General features: G+C 34.2%; 1 protein-coding gene across 1 annotated transcript in view; it reads left to right on the top strand.

Moving 5' to 3' along the window:
* The window catches only part of LOC144446353 (PDZ domain-containing protein 7-like), a 39,966-nt gene that overhangs the window by 6,797 nt on the left and 8,506 nt on the right, over positions 1–24,663 (top strand). Inside the window, exons 2-13 of the mRNA XM_078136100.1 lie at positions 4,535–5,193; positions 11,694–11,843; positions 12,289–12,463; positions 13,546–13,743; positions 14,259–14,491; positions 15,210–15,388; positions 16,040–16,181; positions 18,208–18,339; positions 20,361–20,594; positions 21,459–21,640; positions 22,273–22,364; positions 22,864–22,955. Coding sequence (XP_077992226.1) covers positions 4,635–5,193; positions 11,694–11,843; positions 12,289–12,463; positions 13,546–13,743; positions 14,259–14,491; positions 15,210–15,388; positions 16,040–16,181; positions 18,208–18,339; positions 20,361–20,594; positions 21,459–21,640; positions 22,273–22,364; positions 22,864–22,955 — 2,368 coding nt within the window. The 5' untranslated portion in view covers positions 4,535–4,634. The remainder of the gene's footprint in view (positions 1–4,534; positions 5,194–11,693; positions 11,844–12,288; positions 12,464–13,545; positions 13,744–14,258; positions 14,492–15,209; positions 15,389–16,039; positions 16,182–18,207; positions 18,340–20,360; positions 20,595–21,458; positions 21,641–22,272; positions 22,365–22,863; positions 22,956–24,663) is intronic.

Below are 24,663 nucleotides of genomic sequence, written 5' to 3'. Positions count from 1 at the left end.
TTATTGCGATTATCTTATGGTACTAGGATTATTTTAATTTATTTTATTTTCAATGGAAATACACATGTAAAGAAGCTTTTTCGACAGATTTGATAGCGATAAAATGGAAAGTCTTTTGGCTGGAATTGATCTAAATGGGAAAGTGTGGATAATAGCATGTTGGAAATAAACTCATTTTGTGAATTTGCAAGTAAGGATGAAATATTTCCAGTTATCCTGACACAGAAGAATGGAATGCATATAACAAAAGAATGTGTTTAGTTGAAGAATTGACACCCTACAATACCTCAATTGTGTCTGACCTTAGCTAAGCTCAAGAAATATTCACTCATTGACTAGACGCTGACTTAATTTGAGTAAAGTAATCTTAGTGAAAAATAATACTTTTGTACATTTTACAGTAAAAGAACTCTGTACCAAACATCATAGAACATATATGGTGTATACATTTATATATATATATGATATTGTATGTATGAGGATGTGTTATCTTCTTTGATTGTTTGAGCCACTATCCATGCTTCAAGTTTTCTTTTGAACAAGACAACAAGGGTACCAAGCCCTGTTGTAATTCCGGAGAACTCTCTTGTTAAAAATAACACTGAAAAATCCCATTTCATTTTATGTAACTATGAAATCAAAATGGTCACCAGAGCTAAGATGCTCTCTTTCTGATCGCCAACCAGCAACTACAGAATGTGTTGCAACTTGCCAGTCTCTGAGCAGACTCTTGTGTAATAAAAGAATTGATCTTATCACCTGGATTTCATCATGTGTTCAGTTAGAAATGTAACTTCGAGGTATTCTAGAATATGTCACTTTTCCTATACCACAAAGCAACTTACACAAGAGATCAATTGTCTTCCCTCAACCAAGTTTTATATGATACTTTGGAATACCTTGAGTTCACAAGTAATTAGTTAATTTTTCATAGGTAATTTCTTTTCTGCTAAACTAAATCCAGAGTGCACAATTTAATATGGTATTCCACCAACATTATGGTTGGATACACAAGAAATGATCCAAGATTTTCATTTCACTGTAACCAGGGTTCTAAAACTGTAGCACAAAGAATACTGAATACTTATGATATATCTAACTCGTAACATTAACATTTTATGAGGTATCCCTGACTCTCAGGTTGTGCATAGATATAAAAATGTTAGTTGATTGTCTTTCTGTCAATCATATAGAAGTTAGGACTAGTGTATTGCATGGGTACATGTATAGACAGGTACGTGACACAGATGGGTACATGTACATGTCCTAGATCGACATATTCAAATGTATATAAATATTACAATTTACATGCTTTATTAAATCAAGGCCCTATAATTTAATTATCTTGGTATCATAATGTAAAATTGCACCTACATGTATGATGTAGTACCCTATCTTTGAATATTGCACAAACTGTAGTTTCCAACCGTGTAATATACACAGGTGCTTGAAGCACTAACACTAAATCTTTATATTGCCCTGAGCATAATGTATGTCCCACAAACCCATGTCACGGCTTTCAAGTCGTTCACAATTCTCTTGTCTGCACAGCTACCAACCATGCATGTTATTTGATGGTGATAAAATGGAGATCATCTTTTATACATGACTGTACATGTATCCATACATTGCTGCCCATTAAAAAAAGACATCAATCGTATCGATTATATTCAACAAGTCTTCTTCAGTTTTGGTAAAATGTCCCAGAATTAAAAGAAATGATTCCTAATACAGTTTTGTTAACTTGTAAGATTTTATTTTAGTAGTACAACTACTATTTTTTTCCTAGTAAGTGAAGCATGACTATATCCTATTCACTACTACAATGTAGTACTACATGGCTTATTGATACACATGCATTTTTGCATAACATACTTTTGCTGGTACAGTGGTAAGAGTAATATTTCCCAATATGGTAATACCTTTATCATAATCCTATGGAATCAGACACATATATATCATACTGCACAATACAATAAAGAGTTGTTTTGTATATAGGCTGTATAAAATGTTTACAGGTGTATGGTTCGACCTTCCAAGTCACTTAATAAATACAAATTTTGCACTTGATAGATATTAAATTTGACCACCCTACTCATGTATTACTTTGCGGGAAAACTTTCATAGACTATTTATTTATTTATTTATTTATTTATTGCATCCCTTTTGTATCAGGGACTCACTAAGATTGTTAGGAGCAGCACTAACAAAAAAATTAAAATACATACACTACTAAAAAAGATGAGTAAAAAAACATATATGGGAGCAAACATACCAAAATAAACCAAAGTGAGGTAAGAATATTATTATTACAGACTATTATTGACATCCTAACAAATGATTTCTCAAATAAACTATAAGAAAGTACCACTTGAAAACCCAACTTTCAGAGCATGTGTGCAGTACCACAATTGCATATTACTGACAAACATGTGTTTGTTATACAGGTAGTCCATCATTCATTCTCCAGAGTGAAATTTGCATGACATGCTCTGGGCACGTTTCATGTTTCAATGGGCTTTTGTTTCCCATCAAGAATATCTGAGATATTCATCATTTGTCACTTTCTGCCTGGCTTGCAGTGGGCAACTTGATCCATCCATACACATACATATGAAAGGGCATGCACATATAATGTCTAATATAGGACATTGGCATTATCATTCATGTATCATTCGATCATCTTTGGTTGCTAAAATTAGTAACAGTGAGACAGATCGAGTTGTCATTTTTACTTACGTGAGCAGCATGATGTATATGTTCACAAACTGAATACAGACTAATGAAGCAATTTCTTAGTATTCAAATTCCATGTGAACCCTAGAGAAAATGTTTTTACAACAATTCTGCAAATCGATGAATTAGCTGTGATTGTTTATTTAAAACATGCAACAATTATTTCAGTAACATATGTTTCATTTCACAAATTTCAATTGTAATGTTTCACTTTTGTAAGCATACTCGTATAATTTGAGTAACATGGATCTGTGCCACAGTGATGCCATAGGCTTAATTTTGCATAACCTGAATTGGAATTACAGAATATTAGATCTGAAATTAAATTAAAATAGTATAAAATCTGAAAGTAGTTTTATTGTTTCAAAGTGTGCACAGGCTTATAAGCATGAAGTATTGTTTTAATGTCAAGTGCTTTTTCTTTTCTTTTTTAACTTTGTGAACCGTTTAGAGCATTTTATGGATTTACGGTATATAAAAATAAATATTATTATTATTATGATCAATATGCTACGTTCTGGCTTGGAGTAAGTCAGTATACCGGTACTCCAAGGTTCTGGCTGTGATTTAAGAATGCCATTCCACCTCCTGCTCTTTCCATATTATAGAATGATTCAAGCATGTCAGTATTGATTAAATAGCTCAGAAATACAAGAGTTCAAGTATGAAAAGATTTTGGAAGAACCGACATGGTGTAAAAGTAGCAGTTGACATTTTGCTAACTCAGAAACATGTCTTTGTCTTTGAACATCTCAAGGAACTCTTTACACAAGCTTTGATAGATAGTTATAAATGTAAAGTAATACCAAGCAAGTCTCATGGCTAGCAGGTCACAGTTGCCGCCATTTGCATTCATACTTACTTTAACATAAAAGTTACAACTTTCATACTAGTATTGAATGAAAGTTATTGTAACGCCTGCCTAATCAATATCAAATAATTGCCAATAAAAGAAATACATGAATGTTTTGTTTTGCTAAACAATACCAGTACTCAGTTGTTTATTGTTGTGTATTTTGTTGGAGCATTATAAGATAAAATCATTACATCATTTCACTTTTGTTCCTGGTCAGTGAAAATAATGGGTTCTGACAAAAGTGTAATCCAGTGTTATGTAATCTGTAGGTCTAAACTGGAATAGTGGCAACAAGTCCGTAATACTTCCCACAAATAGTATCAGACAAATATATTGCTGCCACTCAGGCAGTATGACTATACTAGTAAATCTTAAATGTGGTGTAAGGCATGGATTACATAGCTTGGCTGGAGACTTTGTTTGTTGGAAATAAGAGGATAGTAATCTATCAAGTTTAAAACTATTACATATATATTATAGAGAGAGAGTCCCATTTGTTTAAGTTGTTTTGTAGTAATAAAGAGTGAATGTTTAGCACTACAGTCTAATTACCTACATGAATATGTTGCTGTGTGGACAGGATATTTAACCTCTCAGTCTAATGAAGATGTGTCACTTTGATTAATAATCTAAAAACCTATAATTCCAAAATTGTACTGAACTGGGTAATTCAGTTTCCTGTCTAATTATCAAGTATAAACATTATTATCATAATCATGCATTTTACACTTTCTGAACTAATCAACTCCAGATTTTGCACCACTTAGCAAAGTTGTGATCTAACACTGAAACAGTATGAATTTAAATTGCTTTATTGTTGAGGTATAACTAGGTAAAAGGAATTTAGTTTTAAAAACAAATTTAGCTTTTCTGGTGTAATAACTGCAATTGGCATTGAAATGTATAATAATTTCATATTTATTCATTTCTGTTGTATTTTAGGTGAAATATTATTGAAGATCATGTAAAGGAGATAGTTTGATGGCACGGTGTTCCACTATCACAAATTGTAGCAGTTAGTACCACTTGAAAATATTCCAAGATGTCTATGGGTCGAGTTGACAGTCAGCGAAAGATTTATCTAAGACAGTTTCATGACAGATCTAAGAGAGTATTGTCAGACTTTGAACGGAACTATCTCCTTGATGTGTTGAAGGAATACCATATATACAAAGATGTAGCCAAGTTGATGGTAGCATTGGTCAATTGCCTGGACACACCAAGGAAACTTGATTTGTTACGGGAAATAAGGAATATAATTCCACCATCTCACATTCCAGAATATGATCGCCTTGCCCCTTATCACCGAATGGCTCATCCAGCTACCCAGCCTCACCCAGCTGGTCAACCTCACCCAGCTGGTCAACCTCACATGCAGTATGAGGTTACTCAAAGTAAAAGACCTCATGTTGTTGTACAAAATGCACCAAGCAAACCTGGATCGTATAGGGGTCCACCTCTTATCAGAGCATATAGTGATAGACCAGTAGTACCACAAGGAACTCAACATCATACACACCTGCAAGTACCAGAACAAAAAAGGAGGGCTCACCATGAGAGTTTTGCCAACAAACAAGAATATATGTCTTCAACTTATCCAGGTATGTACCATGTGAAAAATGTAATGTATATCAACTGTTTGTGTACAATAAATTTCAATGCTTAGTATGTCAAAGCATAGACCCTCCTCCAACATGGAGGGTCTATGGTCAAAGATGTTAATTTTTTTTTTGCAGTAGAAGTTCCCTTATTACAGCTGTAAGATTATTACAATGCATGTGCCTTTTATTAGGCACTATACATGTAAGTAAAGTGTTCACTTATGAAACTTGCAGCCTTCATGCTCAGCTTTACAGCAAAGGTATGGGGTCTATGCCACAGAGATCCTGCAGAGTTCTCACACGGCAATCAATGTTGGCATACTGAATTTTGTGCATTTTACAAATTAAACTGTGTATGTGAAAGTTCTAGTTATGATAACACTAAAGACAGGTACATTGTATGTTAATGTGTGGTCTGAGGAGTGCCTTGACTGCATACATGTATTGCTGGAACACTCAATGTTTTTGTTAGGCTGTTGACAATGTTAGCATATTTTGGAACACTCAGTGTATTTGTTTAGGCTCCAAGTAAATGAAGTGTTGTCAGTGTTGGCATGCATGTACATGTACTGTGATGTACATTGTATGTGAAGGTTCCAGTTATATCTATAGATAACATACAGGTGAGACAGGTTTATGAAACTAACTGGGAAGTCTGAGGAGTACCTTGACAATGTATTGCAGGAACCCTCTATGCACTTTGCAATTATAGCATGTTGAGCCATGAATTATACAATAATGTGACCTTTCAATATATGAAAGGTCGTCACAAATGTATACATTGAACAATATTGACAGCCAGCTACTGAATTTGGTTAATACATTACACAAGTAAGTTGTATTATGTACATAGAAATTAGAATACAGTGTTATTGTAGTGCAAATATTGTGGTACCACAATCGATGATAACATTCAAAGGAACCATGTGGAATGAAATGAATACAACACGAGAAAGGAATGATTATATTATAATATATCTGTGTGTGTTAATTTTAATGATAACTTGACATATAGCATGTACCAGCATTAAGTCACAATTGATGAGTTATTATCTGACGGAGTCCTGAAATAAACATCTAACATATACTGAATATTATCGTGAAATTATACATACACTTAGACTATTCCATAGTTTGCTTTTTGTCTGCGTTGAATCTGTCTGTGCCTATTTTTAAAAAAACAACATTTTTGTCAGCTACCTGTAAGCCTAAATATTTTCCATACTAGAAAATTCTGGTAATTTCTTGGTGTTGAACTGGTTCGTGATTGAAGATTTCCTTCATTATTGGGTTTAGTGCTTAGCATTTATATACAAAATGATAACCAAAGAAATGTTAATTATGTGGCGTTATATTTAGTCTATCCATTGGGTTTGAAAATAAACATCTCCTTCAGAAATCTGAATATCTCTTTACTCCTTAGTTCTTGTTACCTGAAATAAAATTGTATTCCCTTGACCCATGATCATAACGATAACAATCATATGATCTTTTGATTGACACCATGACTTCTGTTTCACATGCTACCTTATAGTTCTATTTTGACCATTTTGCATATTTAGTTATTCAGATTCAAACCCAACGGATAGCCCCCTAGACTAGTAGTGGCTTTACAACATAAATGGTACATTATTGACATTGTTCTCTACAGTATTATATTTAAGTAATATGATAGCATTAGCATTTACCATTTATTATCAACTTCAAATTTAAGTGATGAACAATCATATTTTTATTGTTCAGGTGAGACATAGTAAATTGTATTATTTTACAATGTTTCTAGTCTAGCCAACCATTGTAGAGTTATCCAAACATAGTGTATTTTTATAGTGTGACAGTCGGCAGGCTAAATAGAACCAATTCTGCAAAATGTATTATGCATTATTGTTTCCATGACAACATTAGAAAGTTGAATTACGACGAATGAGTGTATTGAAAAACAACATATTGTATGCATACATTTGTAGATTTAATTTCCCAGGTGAAAATTTCTGTACACGTACATGTACATGTACAGTCAGAACATATTTGATGCAAAAACAGACACTGAAACCTAAAATTGACACTGACGTAATCTCACATTCAAATCATTGAAAACATGATATATACTTTGCCTACTAAGAAATCAATTGATTGATTGATTGATATACCAAATAGAAGTAAGCCGTGTTACTTTGAACAGCAAACAGCTGTGTAATTTTGTTTCAATGATGAATTCTTGTTACCTGGAATAGAATTATACCACCTAGGCAAGTCACAAAAATTTCAATGATGAATTCTTGTTACCTGGAATAGAATTATACCACCTAGGCAAGTCATACAAATAAATCCTATGATTTTGTGGTTGATGACACTGTGGGTTCTGCTTCACATGATACACACATGTATTACTATAGGGCGAATATGACAATAAGTCAGTCTTGCAGTTCTATTTTGACCCTTGTAATACCATTGTAGGAACATACATATGCACATAGTAATGAACCATTCTGTTCACCAGGTCCAGTGTGTTTTCTATATATTCATAATGTGTACATGTACATGTGTATATGCCTGCAGGGCTGCCACATTTGAAGGATTTTTATTTGAAATTCAAATGTGCATTAATCTAATACATATTCTACTTGTCAGAATTTTCAATTAAAGGTGCTGTGCCACATTTTACAAAAGGTGAAAATCTCATAACTCATCCCAGTTTAAGTTAGATAGATCGCTGGAGATTAATATTTCATTTTGGTCATCTTTTAGTATCCAATGTTGTGATCAGAGATTTATGTAGTCACAGCCAAAGACAAAACACACACACACACACACACACAAACAAACATCTGTTAAACAAAAGAACTGATGCTCGAAATGGTTTCTGAATTATTTCCAGATTTAATACCAAACTAAATGTATTACTAATTAAAATACCCATCTATGACTTATTTGTCACTTGCAGCCATGGATTTTGATGGATCTATCAGCATACCAGTACCTTAGTTCTTATACATTGTATTTGTGTCACTCAGCTGGTGTCATTCTATGTGTGTACTTTTACATGGCGGATTTGGATATGTTATAACGCTATTGTGTGATTGTCTGGGTATGAGCGGTATGAATAACCAACCACTACAGCTATTGTTATGATATCCATGATCACAGTGTACAAAACCAGGTCACGTATTCAGGCAGGCAGTGTCTGTATGGCATAAAAACATTCTTTCTGTAACGTAAAGTGCTCTTAGGTGTATTATCTCTATGGATGGAATCCAAATATACTATGTACTATAGTATGCTTTCACAGCAAACTATGGACATTGAATTACATGTACAACAAATTTCAAAAGGAGAGATTGGTGTGACTGTGGTGTCCATGTTTTTACAGTCAAGATATTTCAATGACATGATGTGAAGTTAATGGTTGAGGTCAAAGCATTCAACTTGTCTGACTCTAATGTCATTTCTGTTGTACCTATTTTCTTTGTGTCATTGTATATATCAGAACAGATATAAAACAGTGTGGAAACCAATGTTTTTGACATTGAATGAGGAGATTTATAAATTAAGTGTTTTTGGAGTGCAATGCTATTACATGTACAATGTATATGCACTTGAATGCATAAATTTGACTTTTAAAGTTCAAACAGTTATCAAAAGGACAAGAATTACCATAATACTACTTGTAGAGTTCAGAATCAGTGGAACTTTATCATGTCTATGACGTGGAATGAGGTGAATTTAAGTCATGGGTTTAGGAGTGCAACCTATATGACCTTGAATGTGTAAAGTTGACTTCAGAGTTCATTGCTACATGTATAGTAGTTATCAAAATGACTTACCACTATACTGCTGTACTTGTAAAGTTCTGAATCAGCTGAACTTTATCATGTCTATGACATTGAATGAGGTGAATTAAAGTGGTCTAGGAGTGCAACCTATATGAACTTGAATGTGTAAAGTTGACTTCAGAGTTCATTACTACATTTGTGTTCTTGTACATTGTACAGTATATAGTTATCAAAAGAATTTACCATTATACTGTACTTGAGGAGTTCTGAATCTATAGAACTTATGATGAAGAATAAAGAGATGCAATAATGAAATTGAATAGATTTAGTACATTTGTTTGTAATATTTATCTAGCACTGTCTTGGTATTATGTACATAAAATTTTAAGTTCTGAATCAGTAAAACTTCATCACTAAGGATATTTATTTATGTACATGTATGACAAAATGGAATTACAGATTTCATACCCACAATATTTATCCAGTCCTGCCTGCTTGGCTATTACATACATTTGTATAATATCATACATGTAGTCCTTACAAGTGTACTCACTGTACTATAAATAACAATGAATGATATACATGTACATGTTTTATAGCATGCAGTTCTTGCAGACAAATTTTGTATAGTTTCATAGTGTGTACTTTGACGCAGACAGGGAGTTTGCAGAAACAATTTATGTATACATGTACATGTTTTATAACATGCAGTTCTTGCAGACAAATTTTGTTCAATTTCTTAGTACATGTATGTACATTTACATTGATGCAAACAACAGGGCGTTTGCAAAATCGATGTACACAGTCACATTCTTTGTGTTGTTATTGAATTCAGTCAAGTGTAATGAATTCTCAAAACTGCTGCTGCTGAATATAATCTGTATAACTACTGCTTACTGGATGAATGTACAATATATATGTACAAATACACAATGTAGTTTGATGTATTAGTAGAACCAGTGTGCGAAGTGAAATCCTTTTTGTCGATTTGTTGTACACGTATCTCTCACTCTCTTTTTCTGTATTTGAAGCATTCACTTATTGAAAAATATTTTAATTGAATTTTTGTGAATAATTTACATATAGGTTATCAATAATATTTTGATGTGATATGATTATTGTGCAGTATAAAAATAAAACATACAACAGCTGTTACATGGAATGCTGTCGTTAAATTTCCCCAACACATGTACATCATATGTACAGCTAAGCATATACATGTACATAAATTTAACACCTTTATACATGTAGTGGAGCAAGAAAGTACTGTCAATTGTACCAATATTTTGAATGCCATGGTTTAACAGAAGCAGCTCTTTGTAAATTTGATATGCAGGTTCTCATGTGCAATCCACTTGTTTGGTGTGGTAAAAATGAAAACAGACTTGCTTTGTAACAGTGATACTAATTTTTGTGTGTAATTTTATTTAAATTCTTTTCCCCCTTCAAGCTGCTTCTAAAGAGAAAGCTAAAACAAAAAAGAAAATCAGATTTAAAAATGAAAAGAACCTAAGTGAGGAGAGTAAGTAAAAGATGAAATTGGTCATGGTGTAAAGTAGTCAGACTAATTTGGGTATAACGTCTTTCCAGTACTGTGCTTGTAAACTGTATTACTCCATTGACATTTTCACTTTCCTCATCATTATGTGGTTGCATGCAATCTATTAGACATCACTGACAGTTTATGGTCATCTAATATTTAATAGGTACTAGTAGAAATTGTATTGTGATTTATCATCTATTACTGTCAATATGAATGTTTAAATGAAACATTGGTTGTGGTAAGATGGTTTAGATGTAGTATATTGATGGGATATATTTTACTATTATACAAAATCTTATATTATCACCGTATCATCTTTATAATACAGAAGTGTCTTTATCTGAAAACAGACTAACAAATTATCCAAGAAAGTTTACATGCATGAATACATGTACTCACAAATCCTGAAATAATCATCACATACTTTACCATGGTGGTGTAATAACAATATATAAGACAAACAGATGACTTCTAAGTTCTAGAGGAAAACAGGATATTTGTACATTCATCTGTTGGTGCCACGGTAATTTTCTTTGTTCAGCTGAAGAAAAAAATGACTGGCATAAAGTGCCTTGTCACTAAAAGTTGTGAACATGTAGTGGGAAGATTTTGATCCAGTCACATTGTTCTCCTGAGTTTTAAGACTGTGGTAACTATTTCAACAGTCATCTATTTATGGTCAGGGAGAGAAAGTGTCACCTCCTCACCGTGAAATATTTGACATTTATCAGGACACTAAAATGAGCTAAAATGGGCCCTTCTGACAGTTTTGTACCTTAAATGTGGTTTGTAATACAAGTGTCATTTTATTAAGAGAACACTTAGAAATTACAAGATGCTTAGTGACCTCATTACCGTGTTCAGGGGAAACACTGAGACTGGTGTTGTCATACATTTTTGTTTTGGCTGAACAAAGAAAAATAATTGGTATAGAAATCTGTGCAAGTTTTACTAGATTTCCCTCGGTTACATATAACTTACAAGGGTTCCCAAACCTTTTGAAAAGTTATTTATTGTCATCATAGTCAAAAAGTGAATATCGATGATGTATTTTCTGTTTGAAGGCTTCTACCTGGTGGAATAACACATTCAAGTTTGTTATGGGTTTATTAAAAGTACATGAGGATATAATGATATCAATCTGAATTTAGGTTCTTATATCAAAAATCTAATTTTTTCTGTAGGTGTCAACAATAATGGGTATACAGAAGAAGGTACATTACACGTGGTTACAATAAACAAAGATGACGATAGCCTAGGGTTTAGTATCCGTGGTGGATCAGAACATGGCCTGGGAATATTTGTCAGTCAAATAGAGGAAGGTTCAGTAGCAGGTAAGATGTAACCCTCACCTATACACATACATGCATGCAATATAACACCACATACTGTAATATACTAATAAAGATACACTCACTCACTCACTGAGTCTGTCTGTTTGTTTGTTTGTTTGTTTGTCTGTATGTCTGTCTGTCTGTCTGTCTGTCTGTCTGTCTGTCTGTCACTATCTCTCAATTCCTCATCATCTCTGACGTCTCTCTCTCTATCTTGCTATTTGTGACTCACTTTGTCTATTTCTCTTACTGTCTCTTTCTATATCTCTTTGTCTGTCTGTCTCGATTGATTGATTGATTGATTGATTGATTGATTGATTGATTGATTGATTGATTGATTGATTGGTTGGTTGGTTGGTTGGTTGATACACCATTACCAGTATGATTTCAGTAAAAATGTGAAATTTTAAGCTGTATATTAATTGATAACCTATTTGTGTTATAGATCGTAATGGCTTAGAAGTTGGTGATCAAATCCAAGAAGTCAATAGTGTAGGCTTTGACAATATTTCTACAAGTAGTGCTGTCATGGTATTACAGGGAAGTAGTCGTCTCAGAATGATCATTAAACGTACTGGTAAAATTCCAGGATTTAAACTGGCAAGAGAAAAGACATCATGGTAAGAATCTGTAGGTTGCTATTTTAATCCTTTTTCTATTGGGGTGGGGGGGGGGGGGGAGTATTTGTTTGCACACAAAAAGCTACAAGTTGGGAAAAACAGGTTTGCACAATATCTAAAAATTTGGTTTGACTAAGCCCCCCCCCCCCCCCCCCCCCCCAAATGACATGAGGTACATGTATTTAAGTGACACGCGACCAGAAACAATTTCTTTGGGGGGGGGGGGGGGGGGGGCTAAGATGACTATAAAATGTCATATCATGGTACTATAGAAGTAGCTGGTTTTGACTCTAGAAAGAATACATGCCTTGGAATGTGATGTGTTATAAAACACTTATTGCCTGGCCTTATTCGCACACAATTATTTAATACTTTGTTTGAGTAAATTAAAGTTCGTACATAGCTGAGCAATATTTAGCAAGGACCAAATTTGCATATTAAATGAACCTATGTTATTCTAAATACTCACTTGGAGTTTATTTTTGTGACAATGCCAAATGATCCAGTATTTGTAAATGCTAATTTTGAGGGTCTATGGACATGATTAAAATAACCACATATGGTTGTAGTGTGTTTAAAATTGGTAATTTGCAGTCATTGCTGAATTTAAATACACACTGCAATCCTATGAAAAAATTGAATTGATATATTGATTAGTTTATAACTTTTATGATAACTGTATCCAGTAAGTAGCCAGTAGCTTCACTTAGCATTTAAATCAATATTCAGTGTTATAGTAATACTAGTAAAACTTATACTAACAATTATTGCAAGGCATTTTTTAAGTTGAAAGCAAAATTTGCCTTCCAGTAATATTGATCGGGGGGAGGGGGGGGGATAATAAGAATTGGCATATCTTGTGTCAATGTCTAATATTTATATTATGAACAGTACATAGAATGGGTCAAGGATGTCAAAATGATAGAAATATGTTTCTTATGAGTCACCACAATAGTATTAAGATATTGGAAAACAGTAAATTTTGATTCACCACAAGAAATAGGTATACATGAGTGCCACTTTGTATAGATGACACATTACACTCTTCATGTCATGTGTCCATGTATTGTATTCTTTACCAGGTATGACACATTGAGGAGAACTATAGTCAAAGACCGCAAAGTGAATGAGAATGATCCACCAGACACCCATAGAAGTGAGATGCATATACTGAGTGGCACTAATGAAAGGAGAGTCACACTGCATGCTGAAGAAAACCAAATGTTAGGTCTTAACATCAGAGGTGGTAGTGAGTACGGACTAGGAATTTATATATCAAGGTAAGGTGATGATATGGGGGGGGGGGGGGGTGATATTGTATAGTAGAATCTGTCGGTTTTCTCTCATTCTAGAATCTAGAAAAGAAATGCAAATGTTTAGTTAAGGAAAAATGAGAACTGGGTCAGATGAAAGATAACTCCACCCAAAATAGAACATAGTATATTTGATTCCATCCTCAAATGAAAATTTATTTGTATTAGTAAACCATTGTATCAATTTAAACTTTGTTCCTAACACAGACTTTAAAATTTGTACCTAAAATTTACATCTGGGCACTTAAATCATCAGTATTAACAGAGATCAGATCTAGAGCTATTAAAACAGACTTCCAGGCACCTTAGAATAACCCCTTAGTCGGCTCACATGTCCGTAAAGTCACATGTACTGAATAGTGGATCAATCTGTTGACAAAGACTGAAGATCACTGAAGTGTGCAGTCAATAATTTCAGATAAAATTTTCAAGTTTATGTTTGGAACAAAAGTTGAATTGAATACTTTGATTGTATCCTTCAGAGTTGACCATGGTGGCCCTGCAGAGGCTAGTGGTATTAAGGTAGGAGACTTGATACTGGATGTCAATGGAATGACATTTGAAAATATTAGTCATGCCCAAGCTGTAGATTTCTTGAAGAGACAGAAACATCTGATTATGACCATCAGAGATGTCAATAAATATCCTGCATATAAAGAAATGTTTGCTGAATACAGCTGGATGGATGGAGATCCTAGGAGAATACGAGTTGCACGTAAGTTCAGTGGTAACTTTTGTACCATAAGATACAATAGAGTAAGAGTAATCCTTTGACTGGTATATGTAGGTTACAAAAAGTACAAAATTCTGAAGATGAAATGTTATAATTTTGTTTATACTTTGATATTCAAAAACTACCACCCATTTCATGTTACTATTGTTAGTGTTTACTGCCTTTTTTTGACACAACCGTACTGAAACCAATAAGAAACTGCACATGCTACACTTTAAGATTGCAAGATCACAGTTTCTTGCTACATTTTGTCTAAAAAGAAATATTATTTGAACATACTGTGACCAGACGCAGACATGCCAGTGCCAATGTTTTGATGTCTGCATTTGATGTCTGCATGGTGACGCTAAGATCATTTCATTTAGACAAAGTGTTGCTGGAAACTATTCATTCAATCTTGGCATCTTAAAGTGTAGCATATGCAGTTTCTCTGTGGTTGTATCAAACAGAGCCAGTGAACACTTACATGAAATGAGCTGTATATTATCATGTGACGAACTACCAGGTAGTGGTCATTAGCATATTCATACATTCATTTGTTTACAGAATTGTCCTAAAAAGAGCATTACCTGCAGCTCAGTAAGTGGGAACCAACATGAATACACAAACTGAATATTGTACTCATGAAAGTTTCAAAGATATTTGTAGCATTACACTCGGTCATAAAAACATGTAAAAATAAACAAGTTTGTTTTAACAGGACCACATACTGCACCACCAGCACCTATGACCAATCAATCATGGCAGACACACAATGGACCTATGGATGCCATACCTAAAGACATGATGGACAGATATTCCCCTAGACAGGATAATACTGACAGACTCTCACCAGAGATAGTAGAAACATCACTTACAGCTGCTCCTAGAACACCACAGGTATGTATGATACAGTACACAATTTGAAATAGTCAAGGATGGTACTTCTTAGGAGAAATGGACCCTGCATACCTTTGCTGTGTTTGATGATAAAAGTATTAAAATCAATCACTCAAAACTTCTGAAATAAATTCTTTCTCTTGCTTCTTTTAAAATCATTACAGAAATCAGTGTGTTCACCGTCTTGTTTTCAAGGAAGTATAATTGAGGCATATTTTTTTAGAACAGTTAGATCTCTATTTTAAACAATGCAAAGAAGTTTATATGTAACACTTTTATTTCTGAGGCTCACACAGTCAAAAAATTCAGGTGAAAAACATTTTAAAAATGCATTTTTTGCCCAAACTATTCATCAAAACCACAACTTTGAATATAGAGTCTACATGAGACATGTAACACATAGTATATTGATCTTGTCTTTATTGTGAAAAATTATGTAGAAAACAATATAAGCCAATGACCATGCACCTCATCCTTTATGTAGTAATTTTAAGAAATGCCTTCAATATTCCCATACAGAAACATTTCTTTTGGATTTGTGTTTTGAAACTAGAATTTATGTTTTCGAATTCAGGGAAGACTTGTATATTAAACTAAAGTCCATGAGATTTATTACATGTAAACATTCTGTTTATCTTTCTTTCTATGCAGACATATGCTGTTCAACCAACAGATGAGAATTTTTCAGAAAAATCTCAAAGTAAAAAATCTGGTATATTGACAGTGTTAAAGGGTAACAAGTCAAATAGTGTATCTAGATCTCAAAGTCTGAATATCAAGTACAATCCTGAAGGTAAGGAACATGATGCAAGGAAAAGTGACACACTGACTGATTGACTGAATGGCTTACTGAGTGATGGATAGGGGACTATCTTACTGACAGACTGGCCTGGTTGACTGACTGACTGACTGACTGACTGATTGCATGATGGACTGAAATGGCTGACATACTGACTGATTGGTTGATTGATTATTGATTGACTGACTAGCTGACTTACTGAATTACCCACACTTGCTCGTTTACACACACACACGCGCACGCGCGTGCACACTCATGACACTACACTCACTCACACAGCAAAAGACTACTACAGCTCTATAACACATTCAAAATCAATTTTTAGAAACCATGCAAATTACTGAGTATTTTTAAAATGTCTAAGTTATGAAACATTCATTGAAACTTCTCTAGTTGTGTTTTATCAATTGTAATGGAGAAGTCCTAGGCTTTCAAGATATATTGAGTTGATATTCATAATAATCAACTTGTTCATTTTTGTGTGTGGTTGAACTGTAAAAAATACAACATGATGTTTGCTGTGTGTTCTAGGAGTTTTTATAAGTGTGAAATTTTATTTTTAGTTTTGAATCAAGTCCATTGCACAGTGTGTTGTCTTACACTGTATTGTATTGTGTTGTACACCTTGGTGGTTTTGTTTTTGTTGACTAAAATAGTAACAGAGTGTACAACAAATCACTGGAAGTTAATTTCCATTGTGTCATGTCAACAATGCATGGTGTGTTGTGTGTGTTTAGAGAGTGTACACAATAACCAGTGATACTAACTCTGTTTACATGTGTTTGTCCTATCAAATCTGGATATTTACTTAGTTTGCAGTGTGTTATGTTGTCACCTTATTCCTTGCTAGCTTCATTCCATCCAACCACTGCTCACTTCATAGCACGCATTCTGAGTTTCATTGCATTATGCTTCACTTGTATGCTATATAGGTCACACACAAGTAGAATCTCAGTCAATATTGCATACCACCCTATAAACTACTTTGCATCAAGAATTTACACCATCACTGTCACTTCATCACCCACCCGTATATCAAGGTTTCATTTTGTCTCAGCTTCTGGCAATATTTTACTTTGGCACTGATTCTGTACCGGTATATATACCAGGTGCTGTAGTAATCCTGATATAAATTGATCACTCGCTGAATAAAATGCTAGAACAAAAAATAAAACACTAGTCTACTTAAGAACAGTAATGATAAAGTCACTGTTAAATATTGAAATCGTTGAGCTCTAGGCAAAATTTTATTTTGGCATTGAAAGTGTATATATAAACTTGTTGTAATTATATTGTAATAATGTGATCACCTGCTGAATAAAATGCTAAAATGAAAACAATACAGTAATGTAGTCAGTGAACAGTAATGGTTATTCACTGTTTGAATGTCGAGAGATCTTTTGAGCTTTACCACAACATTTCATTTTGGCATCAATAGGTTATAATATGCTGGGTACTCTAGAATTTGATCACTCACTGAATTAAAATGCTACAATAAAAACAATACACTAGTCTGCATCATTACAACTTATGAACAGTAATGATTAGGAGCCATTTGTAAGATCTTCAAGTACTCTGACACTGTGGAAGAAAGTTAACACATTTTACAAGTAGGAATATTTTGAGGAAGCAGTGATGAAAAAATGTTTTCTGAATTGCCTGTCAAAACTGACATTTGTTAATGTTTGCTGTTACTGGATATTTTGTTTATAGCAAATATTTCTTAAATCAAAAAAATATCAGTGTATGTATATGTTTCATCATCGTCATCATCCAATCATATACACCCTGGCTATACAAGTGATTGAATGTCAATTAGTTTGAGTAAAGTACTGTTTGTTTCTTCTGTATTCCCGCAATGTAAAGTTAATGCATGTTATATTTTGTGGTGTGCCTGTCTATCTGATAGTGCATAGAAATGTTCCGAGTGTTTCTAGCTTTCCATTTGGCTTGCAAACACTTTGTATACATTGAAAGCACGCCCAGACCTAAAAATTGTGCCTTTGCTCATTGTGTGTAGATTTAGAGGCAAAACAATTTTATAACGATGAGAAGAAGGTCAAGAAAGTGAAGAGATCACGCTCCATCAAGGAGATACTCTTCCGTACCAAGACAAAAGATAAAACTGACAAAGTCAAAGCGGGATCCCAAGGTAAAAATAGAACCTAGTAGTTCATCACCACTCTCTTTCACTTTCACTTGCCATAGCTTCTGCTTTCATATTTGTATAATTATATAGATTTACTAATTGCTGGTTGGGGTTCCCAAGGTAAGAGTGTTGATACTAATAAACCTCAGCTTCAACTAAGCTATCCAAACTCAAAGCAACCCGCCAATGAATACAGTATGGCTGAATTAACTGCTGGTTGGTATGTAAGGTTTAATTAACTTGCAATAATACACAAAACCTATGATGTTACTAATGCTGTCCTGTGACCATGGCACCTCACATATGATGTTACTGATACTGTCTTGTGACCATGGCACCTCACATTGTTCTCACCATTGAATAATCAGATGTAACATGTAGTTTTCTGTGTGTTGTGTCACTTCAGGATCTAGGGACAGTTGTACAAGTCCATAATGTGAATTTGTTGTTGTCAGTACGATCACATTGTGGGTGGTGAAAATACCACTAAACAGAAAGTGACAATAAGGGAATACACCTACATGTACACCTTGATCGATTGCATTTGTTCTTGTTACTATTTTACATTCTCTTTATACTGCAGTTACAAGTGTAGGATATATTTCTCATAGATAGAACAGATTGCAAATGAAATCATGAATATTATGCAAATTATATCATGACTATGCAAATCACAGCAAATATATTATGCAAATGACCACAGTAGTGGCACTTCATGCACATTGTAGGCCATGAGTATGCTGGCTAGCTGAGCCACACAAATCTAATGGAAATTTCCATACATACATGGTTGTAACTACTGGTTAAGTATGATTAGAATCTTTTCTGAATTGATTTCCATCAGTGCATCCTTACCATAGAGGGGACGATCATACCAATGAAAAGTTCTCTCATTTTCTGACATAAAATTATCTGAATTTCACAACTCTTATTTGGTACTTCATTCAAGCACAATTTGTCTACATTCTGCAGCAAACTTACAATTGCCGTCAATACCATACTCCTATCCTCTTTCTTTCAAGTGAAATTCATAGTTATTGTGCAACAAGAACATCATAAACTGTAAACATTGGACACACATTTTAATAAGGACAAAGCTACAGCAAATCATATTTTCATACCATCTCATTTAATATCATAACCAGTCATTTACAAGAAGTTACTAGTTTTCTTTTTGCAGGAAAGGAACTTATAAATAAGTTTACAGTATTTGTCATTAATTTTGTGACTGTGAAAATGATACTCATTTTGTTGACCACCAAGTTAACTATCCAAAATACACAGTACACATCCTATCTTGAATAATCAAGAGGGGTGTCAACACCACTATCTTTCATCCTATCCCTTGAAGTTGAAGCATTGAAAGCTGTGTGTGTTAGCATATCCCAAACAACTAACCCAATTGGCTGTCTTCAATGCCCAATCAGGTGCCTAGTTGTGTTTGCTTGTTAAGATGACAACATCCATACCCTTTGGATTCCATGACACTCCAACATTGCCTAAATGACATTGGCAAAGTTTTGCTTCTGAAGCTGTGTCAATACCTTTATGTTGGAACATCTTTCAACTACTGTAAAGTTCATTTTGGTGTTGGAGAAGAGTATATCAGGAACTCTATAATTGATGAGTTTGTTAGCTGGATTAATGGTAGCTTGTAATTGTTTTGAGTTTTGTATAGTATTAAAATGAGAAGGAGTAAATTTGGTCAGAGCTGGGACTCAAACCTGGGACTCTCCGATCGCTAGATGGATGCACTACCAACAGTGCTACCCAGGCTGACATCCACCAACTGTACCACACATGCTAACATTTACCTTTGAATGCTTTAACTTCAAGGGAAGAGATTAATAATAGTGAAATTGAAATTGAAAAACTGTGATTATGAAACAAGTACACAGCCATGAGTGTATGCTGCCTTGCAGAGTGTAATTACCTGTGTACAACAACTCTGTATGAGTCATAATAATGGCAATAGAGAGAGGTAATTCTGAGCCAGTTTTCACAAAATATCGACTTCCATACAGGTTCAAGTACAACTAAACCTAAAACAAGGCTGGGTCTGGGTAGTTTCATGAAGTCTTCAAAAAACACAGATGACAAAATTGAGACATCCGAACCAACTCCTGTAGCGATTGAAGATACTGCTGTAGATATGGAGTATGAACTTTCTGATGAAATCAACAGAGAACAAGACATTGTTGTCAGTGCTGTCAGAGAGTCAAACGGAGAAGCAAGACCTGTAAGGCAGGAAAGTACAGGTAGGAGATGTTATACCAATCTTTGCCTTTTTCAAATATTTTTTATCTTAATACTGTAGCTGCAGAAATCAAAATTGTTTGCATGCAGTTTTAAAGGGGAACTCCAAACTGGGAAATAGATGTATTTTCACAAACTTTGAGTTCTGTCATTTCATAATTTCAGAGTTTGCACAATTGTCGAGAAACACCAAATTGAAACTCTATTGTTCTGACTGGTCCACCGTGCTGCATGTAACTTTGCAGACTTACATATTTATTAGATGCACACTGAATATTCACGACTTTATCTATAAAAGCTAATAAACACTTAGGAGTCATGAATATTCAGTGTGCGTTTAATGAATATGTACATCTGCTAAGACCAATGTGGCAATGGTGGACTGGTTTGAGAACAAAAGAAATAAAATAGAGTTTCAATTTGGTGTTTCTTATCAATTGCTTAAAATTTACATGACGTGAAATCGTGAAATAACTCTCCAGAACCCAAAGTTTATGAGAATACCTTTATTTCATGGAGTGGCGTTCCCCTTTAATGATCAAACATATCTGTTAAGGGCTACATTCAGCCAATGAATATTACTGTCCAACTATTAAATCATGATGGCTTGGTACAATCAGATTGATACTATAAACAGTTAAATACTGGAATCAGCAGTGAGCAAGGCTTTTGAAGTATGCACTCATGGTTTGTATTTGCAATCAGATAGTGCCCACCTGTTACTTAAACAGATTAGATGGATGTGTTAGTTTTTGTTGATTGTAAATCGGACACAGAATGTGGCACGTCTTTGCTTGCCAGATAAGACATTTGTTAAAGGCTATGTATAGACATATACAAATTCCTGTCATACTTTGTCATTGTAGCATCAAGGGATTCGTATGGAAGCATAGGGAAGAAACGAGGTGTATTCATTCATGGTGCTGGTACACAGATAATGCTGCAGCAAGCATCAAGTCAACATGCACTACCAGCCATTGAGGCTTCAGCCAGGAAATATGTACAGAATGAAGATGAAGTCAATGCTATTCTGAGACACGTAAAGAGAGTAAGAACAGAAGTTTGTCATAATATTACTTGTAAAGTTGTATCTTAATTTACCAAATTGAATATACCACATTCCAGTTTTTAGAAGAAAAAAAAAAGATTTATAAAATTTGGCCACTAGGAATGTTGTTTAGAATCAGGTATTGGATCAGAAGTGAGGGCTATGATAATAGAGTACCCCGCTACTGAAACCTCCTGTGAGAAAGTCATCATTTCACAGTGTTCCATGAAAAAAAGTTGCATTTTTAACCAATCAGAACATTTGCACAGAAATCAGAGTTCTACTATAGGTAGGAGTTATAAGTTTTATAAGTTTTCATGTCTGCATAAACTGGGTATATGTCCTATACTTGTATGTGGTATGGAAAATAATATCACAGTTTATTCACCCTCCACAGTTACTCATTTTTAACCAATCAGAACATGCTACTGACATTATTTCTGGTGACATATGTTTTTTAGGAACTACCAGATTTGCTGATAGACCCTACACATGTAGGGCGTATGATTTGCTTGAGTCCCACTTCATTGACTTCTTCATATACTAACTATACCATGTGATTTTACCCTTCACTGTTCTATTTGGTTCATGCCAGTAATCACTTGTTATATTTGTTATCTTTTCTTCTTTAGTACATGGTAGGCGGTGATATCGAGATGTTGGTTCATCCTCTACTGGCTATTCTTGATAAATCAGAGAAAATCATAGTTCTTAAAGAAATCAGGTAAGCACTCAGAACTCCTCAGTAATGGAATTTATAATTACTGCAGTTGTTACATGTACCCCGATATTTAGTTATTGTTATGTTAGTTCTTAAAGAAATTAGGTAAGCACTGTACTCTGTAGTAATGGAACTTATAATTACTGCAGTTGTTACCTCTACATTTAGTTATTGTGATGTTAGTTCTTACAGAAATCAGGTAAGCACTCAGAACTCCTCAGTGATGGTACTTATAATTACTGCAGTTATTACCCTATATTTAGTTATTGTGATGTTGATAAAAAGACTACTAACACCAGAAAGTTGACTCATATGATTATAGTTGTCTCATTTAGATGTAGACACCCTGTCTCAGGCACTCCTAGTTCCTACTTCAGATCATTAGAAGTTATGTTTATGTATGTAGGATAGTGAAAAACCAAAGCTCAACTAGATGTTCATGCCACAGCCTATGGAATAATCTTATATGTAGAGATTAAGTAATGTATTTTTTTATCTGTAGGCCCATCATCATGCCAACTGACATTGGTAGATTTGATAGTATGGTGTCAAGAAGAGAAATTGAAGCATATGAAGAACTCCATGGTCCAAATGGTTAGTATTATTTTATAGCATCTCTTTGCTAACTTCTTGAAAATACTGTCATTTGTGGATGACAATGCACATTCTGAAATGGCAACTTACTAAGTTAGGTCAATATACACAATGTAGCAAGTGGCTTTTGAATGTGATAGTAACAATTGACATGCTGTCAGGAGGTAACCTGAAGACATTTTGAGGTCCCACGCCTTTTTAAAATTTTATTTTTATTTATTTAACTTTGACAAACGTCAGGTAGTCCACACAGATGACAAACACCTATAAACATGGACCACTTCAGTGTGCCCTCTAAGCCAATTTGACATGCCACTGACACACACAAGTCCTAGTGAAGCACCAGAATTTGGTGTTCTCCTATCTCTTACTATGTGGTGACTCACAAGAAATCCAAGTTTTTATCATTTTGACTCACAACAACAAAATTTGACTATCATTAGAGGGCACACTGGACCACTTCAAGAGATGTGAAAATGTGCTTCAAAATGAGTGACAAGATTATTAATGTTATTCAGTTGTGTGACTGTGCACATTGAGTGCTTATATTAAAGACAGTAACTTGGTAAAATCTACCTAAGTACAAGGGTTTCCCATCAAAATGTTTATGATGATGATTAAGATGATGTTTAATACCATTGATGGGATGCATTGACATTGACACTAAGAAGAGTTGAATCAAAGTTTTATTGAAATCATTTCACTTGTGTAAAACGAGCTTATCAACTCAGCTTTGCTTTGTTAAATTTCAAATCAGTGTTTGACTGTTACACAAAATAATACCCTCTAGTGGCACAACAGATTATAGTAAAATACACAGATTATAGTAAAATACACAGGTAAGTCTGATGGTAACACAACTATTGTGAATTCTTTGTTTTTCATTTCCTGTTTTCTATGTTTTATTAATAAAACATGCCTCTTTGTAGCTTTTTGGAAACGTGTATACATAAAAGACACCAGAATACAGAGTACTCGTGTACATTTCCAGACAGGTGATTGTAAAGAATTTTTGTATGAATATGCTCACTCCAAACATCCTTGCATGATTTAACAGTGTGTTGTTTTTTGATGAACCATATGCATCCAACATTGAAGTACCTCTGATGTGCATAGTACAGATATCGATAAATATGGATGGCAGATTGATTGCATGGTTTCTCACATCTTGGTCCATACTCTAAAAAATGTCCTTGGTCTAATAGCTGAGAAATCATGTTTGCCCGACTCTCTAGATCTGTGGATGATGTTATTTTGTCATCCACTCATCATGTATGATTTAAGGGTTTGGGTTTTGTATCTGACATAATATCTTCATTACTATCACAGATCATTGGGTCATGTGGCTGTTTATCATACTAGGCATAGAATTATTCTACTGTTTCTTCTCCATGTTTGACATCCTGATATCAGTAATACATACCAAGCATATGTTACACTGTATCACCCTTATCATATCACAGGCTTGACTGTAAAATACTCCATCTCACTCCACCCCCACCGGCCCGCTCTATCCATGAAAGGGGTTGGCTGTGTGAGGGCGCCCCATCACAGCGTACCTTACAGCCTAATCACAGGCATACCATATGCCAAGTGTGTGGTATAACTATACTGTATGTATCTTGTAATATCACACAATGGCATCAGTATATAACTATGTATTGACTATGTCAGTGAATACATATACATAATTATACAATGTATTGTA

The sequence above is a fragment of the Glandiceps talaboti genome, chromosome 15 (genome assembly GCF_964340395.1).
Source record: "Glandiceps talaboti chromosome 15, keGlaTala1.1, whole genome shotgun sequence".
Lineage (NCBI taxonomy): Eukaryota > Metazoa > Hemichordata > Enteropneusta > Spengelidae > Glandiceps > Glandiceps talaboti.
The sequence above is the reverse complement of the archived record's forward strand: the minus strand, read 5'-3'. Positions and strand labels throughout refer to the sequence as shown.